Source organism: Paramormyrops kingsleyae, chromosome 21 (assembly GCF_048594095.1).
Source record: "Paramormyrops kingsleyae isolate MSU_618 chromosome 21, PKINGS_0.4, whole genome shotgun sequence".
NCBI classification, from domain to species: Eukaryota; Metazoa; Chordata; class Actinopteri; order Osteoglossiformes; family Mormyridae; genus Paramormyrops; species Paramormyrops kingsleyae.
This window is the reverse complement of record NC_132817.1, coordinates 4,923,922-4,938,916: the sequence shown is the minus strand read 5'-3', so window position 1 is coordinate 4,938,916 and position 14,995 is coordinate 4,923,922. Positions and strand designations below refer to the sequence as shown.

The 14,995-nt window shown below is 43.8% G+C and overlaps 1 protein-coding gene across 3 annotated transcripts in view; it reads left to right on the top strand.

The window, feature by feature from the left end:
* LOC111842958 (NACHT, LRR and PYD domains-containing protein 6-like) overlaps positions 1–14,995 on the top strand; it is a 108,205-nt gene that overhangs the window by 25,358 nt on the left and 67,852 nt on the right. The window contains exon 14 of one of the 3 annotated variants that reach the window (XM_072704152.1): positions 4,152–5,009. The exons of the other annotated variants lie outside the window; for them this stretch is intronic. Coding sequence (XP_072560253.1) covers positions 4,152–4,735 — 584 coding nt within the window. The 3' untranslated portion in view covers positions 4,736–5,009. Of the gene's footprint in view, positions 1–4,151; positions 5,010–14,995 lie in introns of those variants that run through there. 3 annotated transcript variants of the gene reach the window in all.

Here is a 14,995-nt window from a genome sequence, read left to right as displayed (position 1 = left end):
GGGCGTGGCACACAGACGATCGGGGCAGGACAGGGATAATGTTGGGATAAGATCTTTATCGTTTTGGAAGCCATTAAGAAAAAAATGCTATTCTAGTTTTATCCTGTTCATTTTATGTTTAAATGCTAATATATATACATACACTCACCTAAAGGATTATTAGGAACACCATACTAATACGGTGTTTGACCCCCTTTCGCCTTCAGAACTGCCTTAATTCTACGTGGCATTGATTCAACAAGGTGCTGAAAGCATTCTTTAGAAATGTTGGCCCATATTGATAGGATAGCATCTTGCAGTTGATGGAGATTTGTGGGATGCACATCCAGGGCACGAAGCTCCCGTTCCACCACATCCCAAAGATGCTCTATTGGGTTGAGATCTGGTGACTGTGGGGGCCATTTTAGTAGTGAACTCATTGTCATGTTCAAGAAACCAATTTGAAATGATTCGAGCTTTGTGACATGGTGCATTATCCTGCTGGAAGTAGCCATCAGAGGATGGGTACATGGTGGTCATAAAGGGATGGACATGGTCAGAAACAATGCTCAGGTAGGCCGTGGCATTTAAACAATGCCCAATTGGCACTAAGGGGCCTAAAGTGTGCCAAGAAAACATCCCCCACACCATTACACCACCACCACCAGCCTGCACAGTGGTATCAAGGCATGATGGATCCATGTTCTCATTCTGTTTACGCCAAATTCTGACCCTACCATTTGAATGTCTCAACAAAAATTGAGACTCATCAGACCAGTCTTCAACTGTCCAATTTTGGTGAGCTTGTGCAAATTGTAGCCTCTTTTTCCTGTTTGTAGTGGAGATGAGTGGTACCTGGTGGGGTCTTCTGCTGTTGTAGCCCATCCGCCTCAAGGTTGTGCGTGTTGTGGCTTCACAAATGCTTTGCTGCATACCTCGGTTGTAACGAGTGGTTATTTCAGTCAAAGTTGCTCTTCTATCAGCTTGAATCAGTCGGCCCATTCTCCTCTGACCTCTAGCATCAACAAGGCATTTTCGCCCACAGGACTGGATGTTTTTCCCTTTGCACACCATTCTTTGTAAACCCTAGAAATGGTTGTGCGTGAAAATCCCAGTAACTGAGCGGATTGTGAAATACTCAGACCGGCCCGTCTGGCACCAACAACCATGCCACGCTTAAAATTGCTTAAATCACCTTTCTTTCCCATTCTGACATTCAGTTTGGAGTTCAGGAGATTGTCTTGACCAGGACCACACCCCTAAATGCATTGAAGCAACTGCCATGTGATTGGTTGATTGGATAATTGCATTAATGAGAAATTGAACAGGTGTTCCTAATAATCCTTTAGGTGTGTGTGTGTGTGTGTGTGTGTGTGTGTGTGTGTGTGTGTATATATATATATATATATATATATATATATAGAGAGAGAGAGAGAGAGAGAGAGAGAGAGAGAGGTGTAATTTTGGGGGGCCAGGAACCAATTAATTGGTTTTCCATTATTTCTTATGGGAAAAATTTCATCAGAACTCAAACTTTATAGGATTCGATCGGGAGTCCAGAACGGATTAAGTTCAAGAACTCACTGTACAGTTACTTCAGTACTGTACTTAAGTACATTTTTCATATATCTGGTCTTAAGTTGGACACTTCTGAATTTTACTCTGACTTACAGCAAATATACTTTCTACTCTGCTACATTTCTACTTCTCAACGCGTCACATTTTACAGTCACGTTGCTGTTTTTTTAATCGGATGTTGACAGGGAAAGGCAGTGATGGGACAGATAATACTGAGATTTCAGAGCTTTTCTCATCAAAGTAAAACCCAGTGACTCCAAGCGGGGAGGAGCATCAGAGGTTTGGAATCCTGTCAGCTCTTAGAAACCCTTATAAATGCAAGATAAAACCTTTGGACGTCGTGTTTTTGTGGTTGGAGAGATTGGTTGTTGTACAGTTTGTACCACATTCACCACCTTTTGTGGAACTGATACGATGTTGGAGAAGTGCAGCCTAATAGATATCAGGCGAATCCTCCATGCTTTGGAAAAAGACTCTGCATTCGTTTCCCACCCACATGCCTCTTACTCCAGAATTGATTATATATTGATCTCTAAGGACCTTATTAGCGATATTAAATGGAAATGTTATTCTCTCTGATCATGCAGAGGTTGATATTGTACTGACCACCTTAGATGATGAGGAGAGAGCTATACGATGGCCATTTAATAACTCACTCTTACTAAATGAGCCGGTCTGTAAGTTCATGAGAACAGCCATAGGAGAATATTGGCTACATAATGAAGGCTCTGTCTTGGACTCTGGCGTTACCGGGGATGATCTCAGGAGAGTTTATAGGGGACGGTTAATCCAATATTGCTCATACCGGAAAAAACCCGACAGTTAAAAACTTAAGATAGAATGACAAATGATAGAACTTCAAACAGAATATGTAAAAAAACCAGACCAAATTATTTTAAGTAAAGTGAATAACCTAAGATTCCACATGAATTCCATTATCCAAAAGAAAGCTGAATTTGCCCTGTTCTGCACCAAACCGCAATACTATGAACATGGAGAAAGGGCCAGTAAATTGCTCACATTTAGGGATAAACAGCTTAGTGTCCAAAATATCATCCCATCTATATTTAACAGTCAGAGGGAACTAAGTACAGGGAAAAAGTGTATCAGTGAGGTTTTCAGGGAATTTTATCGTAACCTATATCCATCCCAGGCAGAGGGCTTTACAGACCAATACGACCAGTTCTTTTCATCAGCTGAGGTGCCTTGTCTGTCTCCAAGCAGTAGAGATTTAGTGGAATGAGACATAACATTACAGGAGACTAAGGATGATATTATGGACCTTAGACCAGGTCGGGCCTCTGGAGATGATGGTTACTAATCTGATTTTTATAAAACCTTCTGTGATATCTTAGCTGCTAGACTGCTATTACTCTTTGGTAATGCTCTGGAAAAGGGGTCCCTCCCTAATACTGCAATGGAAAGTCTGATTTCTTTATACCAGACATTACAGAAATGATGCAAGCTAATCTCCAGCCTGTTATACAAGATGTTGAACCTGCTACTTAATTGGAGGAAACTGAAAATAACTTAATTAAATTAATCCTGCCTAATAAATATGATAATAATACTCAAAGTAAACTACACAGCTCATATGCCCCCCCACACCCTTCCTACACAACTTTCAAAGGAATTAAATAAATGTGCTGAAGCATCCATATGGCAAGAGAACAAAATCCTGTATAATTGCACTAAATGATGCTGCCAGGGATAGTGGGGGACTTTCCCTCCCCAGGATAGATTGGTATCACTGCTCATTTTCGCTCTGACAGCTATCAAAAAGTTTCCTGCCGGAACACAAGGCCCTTGCGGGGGTTAAAATCTTTAGTGGTGTTTGTAAATTTAATTTCTTAATGTTGTATTGGATATGTTTTTTGTGACTAGTTTGAAAATTCAATAAACAAAAAAAATACGTTTTGATATAGCTGGGCGTCTTCACACAATTTCACACTTCACGTTTGTTCTTTTTGCGCATGCGGTGAGTGTACGCGTTTCCTTTTTGAGATTGGTTAATATTGTCCTATGATGGCACCCGTACTCTCCCCCTAACCGGCAGTGATACCGGCCTCTGCTCAGTCTGCGGTTATCGTTGCTGGGAAGATGTTTGTGTCCTAATCGCTTTGATGGACGTTCATGTTTTAAAGTAAAGACACTCCCTTTAAGAATTAATCTCTAGTGTCGAATTTTGTGGTAAATATGTTTGTGGTGAGTATGTCTGATGAATGTCGTTACTCTGTAATTTTATTTACCCTAATTAAGCCTGTTAGTTTAGCGCGCAGCATTTTGGCGGCTCTTCCCGCCGCCAGCCGACATTTCCTGAGGTATTAAACAGACCTGAATTCCCGTTTCATCAGGGGAAGCTCTGCTGTTTTCCTGTTGTACAGCAAAATAAAACACAGACTAAAGTGCATTGCGGTCCCAAGCGAGTCTGTCAGTGCTGCGTCTCTCACACAGCGCGGGGGCTACAGGAGTATATTGGGGATAAGATGTGTATCGGGGCGAGTTCTGTGTCAGTGTGTGAGGTGTGACAGTGATTAAATGGCGGAGATGCTGGTCTGCCTGATGGTATTAATCGCTCTTCCTCCTTCCTACAGACTCCTGGCAGCTGACACTGGACCCCAACACAGCACACAAACGCCTGTCTTTCTCAGAGGGGAACAGGAAGGTGACATGGGTGTGGTGGAGAAAGGAGGGGCCAGGTTGTCATAGTCGGGAGAACTTTGATAACTGGCCAGTCCTGTGCAGAGAGAGTCTGACTGGCCGCTGTTACTGGGAGGCTGAGTGGGATGGAGATGTAGCCGAGATAGGAGTGACTTATAAAGAGATCAGGAGGAAAGGAGGGATGGACTGTGATCATAACAAGTTATGGAGTCTGCAGTGTTGTCCTGATAAATACTGTCTCTGTTACAGAAATAGAGGGATTATCATGCCCATACAGCCCTCAGGCTCCCGCAGAGTAGGAGTGTATCTGGACTGGGAGGCTGGTATTCTGTCCTTCTACAGAGTCTCCTCTGATGGACTGACCCTCCTGCACAGGATCAGCACCTCATTCACTGAGCCCCTCTATCCAGAGTTTATGGTTTATCGAAGCAGCGAACCATTTGGGCATTTTGGGTTTGAGGATTTTGAGTCTGAGGATCACATTAGACGCTCAGTGTCGTGGTGCAGGCTGCGATAGCTCACTGCGCACTGGAGGAATCATTTTTACTGTATCACAGTTTGTGTTGCCGCTTCTCCACGGTAAATCTGTTTTTTAACATGTATAATCCTTTTTACTCTGAAGTGTGACTGATGTTAGATAAGTTTTTTTCTCTCTGACTAAAATACAACAATGTAATCCTGCTGGGGAGGGGGCATAAGGTAACCCGCTCCCCTGTATATGTACATTCTATATAATTTATGTATATATTGTATTTTCCTCTCTACGATGACAATAAAGGCCTTCTACTCTATCCTGTTAATGTCCGGATTCATCGGTGCCCAAAGCATAGCGGAGTAACATAATTAAACAGCAACTCTATGGGGAAATAAATTCACTTTAATTTTACAATTGAACATAACGCACTATTAGACTAAATCGGCATATATAATAACCGTTTAACTGCAGACAACTGAGAAAGCAAAACAAAAAATGGAGTTGGAAACAAAAAATAATGAATCACATTAGTAACATACAATAGATTCAATAGCCAAAATACAAGCAGGAATAACGTTTTCCTAACAGTGAACTGCCGTACCCGAAAACCGACAAGCTAATTAGCAAACGGCCAAATGTCTCTGTCACCCCTATTAAAACACGGGAAAGGATAATATAAAAAATTAACTAAACTCCTTAAGGTGAAATGCCAACTCGGTGGAAATTAAACTTGAGAGCCCTGAGATAAGGTGCAACCTGAGAGAGCAGAAATCGGCGCTGCGCCCACTGCTGGCGGTTTGTTTGTTTCTCCCCCCCCCCCCTGTCTATATAGATGCCGCGCACCTGTTCAATTGGGGGTGAGTCTACAAGACCTTCCCGGTTAAACCTATATGGGGGCAATAAAGGATTGTGACATCAACTGGATTCAAACTCACTGGCTCCAGTTGACCTGCCAGTCACAGCTGGGTCACTTTGCAGCCATGAAAATGGATGGAAAAGCACTGCCTGTGTTTGAATGGGAAATTATGTGCTGGAAAAATAATGCTGTGTAAATATTTACATTTGTTTAAACATTCTGGCAAGAGCATTCATCAATTTAAAAAAAACTTTACTGTATTTTGACTAAAATGCTGAGCTAAAATTGTGTATTATTGTATATTATTCTTTTGATAATTGCAAAAAAAGAAACCTATTTAGGCCGAGCTTGTTGCCTGCTCAGGCCAGACTAACTAATAACTACTGACACAACTAGCTCAGTATTTTCATACATTCAAAGCAAATCAAAATAAAGCGTTTCTCTTTCCATCACATATGGAAATGGCCAGTGTGTTACATCATTATCATTTAAACAAACTAAACAGTAACTGTAGTAGCTTCATTATAGGCAGGAAGACGTCTTTCACAGTTATTTCTAAATGACAAGTTCTGATTAATCATGTGTTACTCTTCCCCCTACAGAGGAAGCACAGTCACCCTTCCATGCAAAGGCTGCTTATTTGGGTCCCCAAGTGATCCTGGTGAAAATGTTTCTTGGCCACTTCTGCTTTTTCACGGCCAAATAATTTGCTCCAGGATAACCTGTGATAATGATATATAATTATGAAAAATATGAGAATGCTTGTCTTAAACCATGTGCCAATTAAATAAGGCCTCTTGTATCACATTTAATTTGCAGTACTTACCTTTTGACAAAGCCAAGAGTTAAGAACACTTCACATCTCTTTTGTTAAAAGGATATTAAGATATGAGACAAAATTATTGTTCATTTTACCAATTTTTAACGTAGCAGAGGTATAGAAGAATATGGCCGTACCTTTGGATTAGACACGGATACTGACTTTCTTAGAAAAAGCAGAGGATTAACATCAGTCTCTCTCAGCAGTGGCCACACTAATCAGCTACATTTTCACAGGAAGTGACATACATAATGAAAATGCATTTGTATATAACTTTAGTGGCACCTGTGTATATTAGGATAGATCAAAATAATCACTTCATATTCTATAAAAAGGTCATAAATCTCTTTCGAGGTGAAAATGTCGCTCTGGGAGCCCCTGGGCATGCTGGCGTCTTGGGGGTGGGCACCGGGGCAGGGCACAGAAGGTACAGGTCCCCTGTCAGTCTGTCTGGTGAATGTGGGTGTCTGTGTGAGAGTGGCACATCGGCAAGGCCTGCGCAGATGAGACTCCAGATACCGGGGTGGGGGTGCTGCGGCGGGGGACGGTGGCGCCCCCGTGGGTGTTGGTACTGTGCACCCGGGCGTGTCGTGCCTGATGCCCGCTGCCCTGCTGCGTTATCACCTATTCCCCCTCGGCCCCCCCCCCAGCCCACACCCACTTACACCACACATATGTAATGGGGGGTGATCAGCTATTCACCCCCCATCTCTTTTAACTACACATTAGACATCACACCACACCACACAGAGGGTAGGGGGGGATGATTAGCCACTCACCCCCCCTCATTATTTTAATTGCATTTTAGACATACATCCATGTCACACCATTCTTTCACATAGGGCCTTGGAGAGCGAGGGGAGCTGTGCAGGTCCTGGGTCGGCTGCTTTGGCAGCCCGCAGCTGGACTGCGCAGCTCCCTTCCCCTCTATTTTAACTCCACTTTAGACACTGAGGGCTTGGGCGGGCCGGTTGGGGAGGACCACAGCTCTAGCTGGGGTATTTCTTTCCCATATGCTCCCCCATATTTTAACGACACCTTAGTTCACAGACGTACACCATCAATGATCAAGGTGGATGGGGGGCGGACTTGGTGGGGGGTCCTGGGTGTGGGGGGGGTGGCGGGCGCTGGCCAGTGGGCTCGGGGGGGCGGCTGCATCTATGGGGCACTGCCGGTCTCCAGCGGGGTGCCCGCTCGCCTGCGATCTGGGGGGGTGGGGAACATCCTCTGGGGTCATTCACTGGGCAAGTCCAGGGCATCTGCTGCCAGGAGGGAGGGTTGGGGGGGTCGTGGCAGCCAGGGGCGGGGGTGCCTGGTGGCTCTCAGGGCGTCCCCCTGGTCCCCCAGGTGGGGGTTCTTGGGGGAGTGCAGGTCTGCCCGAGGCTGGTGGGCCCCCCGTGGGGCTCCTGGCTCATGCTCGCCAGTGAGGGGCCCCCGGTGCCTCCCCCCTCTGCCTCCTTGGGCGGACGTGCAGCCCTCCGGTGGTGGGAGGCTCGGTCCATTATAGCTCGGGGCTCTCCTGGCCGTTGTTGTGGCCTCGCACACTCATTGGGAATCATTCCATGTTAACCTGAGGACTCATACATACACTCACCGCACACAAATATATACACACACACACACACACACACACGAACATACAAGATAGCCCAGGGCTTTCTTGCCCTATTTTATCCCTCTCTCTCCTTCTTGTCTGTGTGTGTGTGTGTGTGTGTGTGTGTGTGTGTGTATGTGTGTGTGTGTGTGTGTGTGTGTGTGTGTGGCCTCCATCCTTTCTTCTCAGATGCAGATACTGGTGCGGCGATATCCAGACCGTGTTCCTGTTGGTCTGCTTATGTTTTTTTTCTTTGGTATTAATGTATTTAATTCCAGAAGCAGATACTGGCACAAGCTTATTCTCTGTCATAATGTTACCATTGGTCTCTTTGTATGTATACTTTTTATGCACCTGGATCTTGTTTTTCAGATACAGCAGCTGGTGTGATGATACAATGTCCAGCACTAAGATACAGAAGCTTCCCTTTGTTACTCTCTCCTTTGGCTCTACTTGTTGTCATGTATTATTTTTCTTTCCCTGTTTTTCTCTCTCTATCTGACCCCCCCCCCTTTTTTTCTTCTTCTACTTCTTTCTTCTGTCTCTCTTCTCTTTCTCTCTTTTTCCCTCTCGTCTTTCTGTCCCTCCTCTCTTCCTCTCTTTATCTCTCCTATTTCAGTTAACTTTCCCTGTCGGCTCCAGCTTAATGGCGCAATAATCTAAAATGGTGAATAAAGAGTATATCTCAAGTAGCAAGAGGAGCTTAATCCGAAGCTCCACTTAGCAAAATAAAAGTGTTGGCACAAAAAAGCACCCAGACTAACATCCTGCTTGCTAAACTGCCGGACAGGACGGGTAAAAAAAAAAAGAAAATGTTTTATATTGTTATAATGAACCCCTTCATCCAAAGAAGCACAAATATTTTATCTGTGTGTTGGGAAAGAAGGTCAGAGCTTAGGAGCTGCAAGTGACCTGCTGCAGAAACACAATTTACAGCTTGGAGGAGAAGCCGCTTGTGCAGCCACCTGCGATTCTCCTCTGTGACTCCTGGCAAATCCTACAACAAAGCCAGCAGACGGACAGCTTGTCTGTCATCTGCAGAAAGCTCAGCATCTCCGGCAACCTGGGAAATGTCAGTAACCTCAAGGCCAAATGCATAGCTGCTGTCCAAGTGTAACGTAATTCATATAAAAACCAGAGATTTACATTAATCAGGGAAGTAGAGTTTGGTGACACTTTACTTGATGGGGCAGAAATACCAAAAAATAACCGTCATTCCTAAGTGAGATTTATGAAAGGGAAAAGGGAAATTATAAGTCTAGTTTCTGCCATAACATAGTGATGTCAAGAAGACATTGAGGTTGGCATGGTATCAAATGGCCTAGTTATTAGTGATGGGCAAATGAAGCAAATGAACCGTTTGCTGCATTTTTTGACCTCACTAGATGGTGCTCTTGGCTTGCTTTGGGGCATGCTTTGAACCCTTTTTTGAACAGACAGCACCATCTAGTGGAGTCAAAAAATACATCAAATGGTTCATAAGTATCACTGGCGTGCACAGATAGAGACGAGGTGGTGCTGAAGCACTTGCCCTTTTGCCCTCAGTCCAAAAAAGTGCCCTTTTGAAAGACGTGATTTATTTATTTTTTTTAAAGCTGCGCGATTTAAAAAGGTGTGAAAATAATGGCTTGATTTGTGCCCCTTCTTCAAAGACACCCGAACCCTGTCGCTTTTTCACTGTCACCGTGTCACGTGAACACGCTTGCAGTTCATTTGTTGTGAGGCGTGTAGCAGCGGCATGACATAGGACCACTGGCGTGCACAGATAGAGACGAGGTGGTGCTGAAGCACTTGCCCTTTTGCCCTCAGTCCAAAAAAGTGCCCTTTTGAAAGACGTGATTTTTATTTTTTTTTTAAAGCTGCGCGATTTAAAAAGGTGTGAAAATAATGGCTTGATTTGTGCCCCTTCTTCAAAGACACCCGAACCCTGTCGCTTTTTCACTGTCACCGTGTCACGTGAACACGCTTGCAGTTCATTTGTTGTGAGGCGTGTAGCAGCGGCATGACATAGGACTACTTGGAGTAGGCATAGTAGGCTAACTATAGCTACTGGGAGCCACGGCGGACAACACGGCAGCTCTTTCCCTTCCCAACCAGTCAGGTAACCCATGAATCGAGTGAAATTATTCTGTTTGCCCTCTAAGACCAACCTGCAATTGTTTTGTTGTGAAGTAGCCTGTCAGAAACTGCACATGACAAACTTTGCCAGCTTGCCCCCTCCATCCATCCATATGGATAAACAAAAAAACGACACATTTAAAATGTAACCTAAACCATTTAGGCAACCCCACTCTCCATCAATTCCGACCTTTTTGCATACACTATTGAAAATATCACGTTATGCTATAGGCTACATGCCGTTAGGCAGAGGGCTCTTTTGAGCCCATTTTTCGTTACAAATTTTAGGATGATCTCACGGAAATCTGTGAATAAATACAAAGTTTTCAAACTGAAGTCAGTGACGGGAAGACATCACACTTTTTAGAGATGGAACTGCAGAAAAACCTAAAACCTTGACATGATTATGAATAATAGAATTATGGACGTTTCTCCGTTTTTGTGGATTAGCCTTTCCATAACTAACGTCAACTACTGTCCTACTTTGGTAAGATTGAAATTAATGTCTTTGACTGTCTTTAGTAGGTGTCTCCTGTGAGAAAGTTAGAACACCGTCCAACTGTCTAAAGATGCAGTCTTTAGCCTAACTGGTTGTTACTGACTCAGCGATGCTCGCAGACATTTACGCACTGTGTTGTGACCTGATTGTGACAGAACAGTGACGTTGTTATTGGTAGTTTGAAGGGTACGGTGTTGGGGGTGCATGTTAAAAGTTTTGAGAAGCACTGGTTAGACATGTTAATTTTTTTTGGTGTAACATATTGGCAACATTAACACATTAATTTGCTAAAGGAAAAATAGGCAGTTCCCAATTGCCTGTGAAAACGACCATTCTGCCCTGTTCTTGTAATGACCACAGTCAGTCTTATTCGTTCTCATACATTTTGGTCTATTTTTAGAGAATGTTTTGAAATAAAAGTGAAATTGCATTTAACCTGTGCGTTTTTTTTATTATAAAAAGAAAAGGTTTTCCACATATGAAAAAAGTGCCCTTTTTTCCCCCTGGAGCACTTGCCCCCCAAAATGTCTGTGCACGCCACTGGTCTAAATAGTACTTTTGCAACCAATTGAATATTTCCATTTTTTCAGTTACGACAGAAGGGGATATAAATAGCTGAGATGAGGGGTCTGTATCCTGCGCCGGAACCTGACACAGAGGGGTGGGATGAACACTGACTGGAACTGAAGACGGGCCTGGAGCTGGGCTCACAGGTAAGGCTACACATGGGGACGGAGGAGGAGAGTCCATAAAAACAGATGGAGAAAGAGGTGGAGAGGAAGCAAAAGAGGATGGGACAGACGACGGACATAAAAAGGAAGTGGATGACAAGGCTGGTGAGCGCAGCTCAGGCTGTGACATTGACGGGGCTTGATGCAGGATGGTAGCAATCTCGTTGTCATTTTGGGTCAGATCATCGCACGGGATCTTGCTGCCTGCTTGGGTTGACTCGAAGGGGTTCCCTAATTTGGCGTTACTGCAGTATAATAGCTTCCTTAAGTTTTTGGTAAAAGGCCCCTTCCGTCTTTTACATTTCTTTTTTCGTCCTGGCCTCGCGTCGTATATCTACGGCATCCTGCGCTGGGCTCACCCCTGCTGGTTCCCACCGGGATGGGAGCACATCCAGTGGCGGGAGACAGGGTCAGGGGGACAGATGGTGGCGGCCCGGTGCGGCATTTCATCCAATGACCTCCATTACTGCTACTGGCTGGTCCTTTGGGATTATAAAGACAGAGGGCAGCACATTCAATTAAAGCGAATCCTTATGTTACCGTACAAATCTACATTTCATATACAATTAAAGTAAAAAAAAAGAATCAAACAAGGAATAAAAATAAAAGAATGATGATACAATTGTGCAAAATAAAATGCAAAAGTACAAGATTCAAATCAATTGATGGCCATTAGTGAGACAGATATCACACTCGGCAGTCAGTATTGCACATTGAGAAAACTACTGCCATCTCACTGGAGACAGGAAACAAATGCTTGGGAGACACAGGTCTTGCATTGGGCAACCTGCGTTTCACTAGAGGAACATAACCTATAGAAACACGCCAGTTAGTGCACAGATTCCCTAATGTGCAAAACAGCATTTACTATAGCAAAAAAACAACAATGGAAAGGTTCATGTACATCAAACGAAGCAGCCCACTCGATGCAAATGCTGGTGTCAACAACTGACTATAATATCAAGTTAATAATAGATCTTTCGTTTCTATAAATTGAATTTTTTCAAGGTACCTAAACTAAGATTTCTGTTTTTCTGATTTACAGTATGGGGAGAAATTCACCTGTAATCTTACCATTTTGTGGTGATTTTCGGTGCTGTTTAAACAGCACAGCAGCAGATTTGACTGATTTCATTACATAAAATATTATCACTATTCTGTGATTTTGAAGTACAATATTAAAGGACTGTGCAAGATTTAATTGGAAACAAGCTCACAGGTTCTTTTGATTTACATGTATTTTTACAATTTAGTTTTTTGATCCAGGGCTGAAACGTTTACACTAGCGGCGGGCTGATGGTTGACTTCGTTCTCCTTGTGGCTTTTTTCAAGGCCACGCGACACAAGAACGCGCCGGACCATTGGGCATTTAATTGTATTCCCTGGACGCCGTCCTCTGCTGCCACCTAGTGGTGCTGCTTCTGTTTCTCAGGAAATCTATAGAGTGCCATTTTCTGAATATTCTTAAATAAAGTTTAGATTTTTTGGTCTCTGTCTCTCCCTGCTCAGAATAATTTATCACTATCATGCATGTCCAGTAGCCGATTGGCAAAATATATCATGGACACCCCCCTCTGCTCTCAGAAATATTTATCGTCCCCCCCCCCCATCCCCATCCCTGCTTGGATAATACATCGTTGTCGGTCTGATAGCATCTAGGTTTGTATTAACTAGCTGGAGTGACAGTATTTTCCAAAAATCCATATTCTCAAAAACATGGCATTAAGTAATATTTATGTTTAATGAAATATAATAGTGATCATGGGAGTAACACCTGAGTAAGACAGGAACCCTGTCAGGGTCACAATGTGAAGAACATTGTGGTTTATGGTACAATGACTGTTACAGCCCACTGGCATGCATGTCTCTTTGGGTCTATAGTTAGACCATAACATAACAGTAAAAGGGTTCCTGGCTACGGAGGTGGTGACAGTGTTACTAAACCTTTCATATCGGTATGTTAATTTTAGATGGGACATTAAAGCTGACTGTGAACAAGCTTGTTTGCATCAAGAGTTTCAGCACAGGTAGAGCACTCCTCTGACACGCACAATCACTGATACCCTCGGGACAGGCAGGGCACTCCTCTGACAGACAGGGCACTCCTATGACAGACAGGGCACTCCTATGACAGACAGGGCACTCCTATGACAGACAGGACACTCCTCTGACAGACAGGACACTCCTCTAACAGACAGGGCGCTCCTATGACAGACAGGACACTCCTATGACAGACAGGGCACTCCTATGACAGACAGGGCACTCCTCTGACAGACAGGACACTCCTCTGAGAGACAGGGCGCTCCTCTAACAGACAGGGCGCTCCTATGACAGACAGGACACTCCTATGACAGACAGGGCACTCCTCTGACAGACAGGGCGCTCCTATGACAGACAGGGCGCTCCTATGACAGACAGGACACTCCTATGACAGACAGGGCACTCCTATGACAGACAGGACACTCCTCTGACAGACAGGACACTCCTCTAACAGACAGGGCGCTCCTCTAACAGACAGGGCGCTCCTATGACAGACAGGACACTCCTCTAACAGACAGGGCGCTCCTATGACAGACAGGGCACTCCTATGACAGACAGGGCACTCCTATGACAGACAGGACACTCCTCTGACAGGCAGGGCGCTCCTCTAACAGACAGGACACTCCTATGACAGACAGGGCACTCCTATGACAGACAGGACACTCCTCTGACAGGCAGGGCACTCCTCTGACACACAGAGTCACTGATATGATGTTGGAGGATCTCAGCCTATTAGGTTTTAGGTGAACACTCCATCCTTTGAAAAAAAGACTGCATTTGTTTCCCACCCACATTCCCAATGGATTATATATTGATCTCTATGGGTTTTGTTAGCAGTATTCAGAGTGCTTGTACTGGAAATGTAATTCTCTCTGATCATGCAGAGGTTGATATTGTACTGAAGACCTTAGATCAGGGGTATTCAATTAAAAGTCACTGAGGTCCAGTTATTAAATTTCGTCCAAGCAGAAGGTCCGAACCGAAGGTCGTCTTGTGTCTTATAGCCTTCCCCTCATAGCAAATAAATTCAAGGCCTTTATTTCAGATTAAAGAAAACAGAAACCTCATAATAAAATACATTTTAAAAGTGCAGAGTGGAATACCTCCTTTTTCTCTTAAATTAAAGAGGTCCCAACCTGAAGAATTGAAGGCCTAGTAAAGTAAAAAAGTCAACTCAGAAAACAATAACTAAAAAATGCAAACACAGCATTGACTTAACATTTTCTCTTCTTTGTTCTTAAAATAAGGAGGTCCCAGCCTAAAAACAATTGAGGGCTTACTTTTCAAGTAAAAAACCGTCCACATCTTCAGAAAAAAGGGCTTTTTAGGGGGGGAAATGCAAACAGAGCTTTGAACATTTTTCTTTGAACTTTCCTCTTTTAATTCTTCTTTTTTTTTTCCTTTTCTTAATGAGAGAAATGGGCATGTGGCTGCCCTGCCAGTAATTTAGATCTTGGTTGGAATGGAGTTAGTGCCATTCTCATGCAGATATGTAGGTGTTCATTGTTGAGCCTAGAACGGTACTTGTTTTTGATCATGTTCATAGTGGAAAAAGCTGACACAGCTGTAAGTCGATCCAAACATAGTCAAGGCATGCAGTGCTACTTTGGTTAGACCAGGGAACACACTCTCAGAAATAGTCTG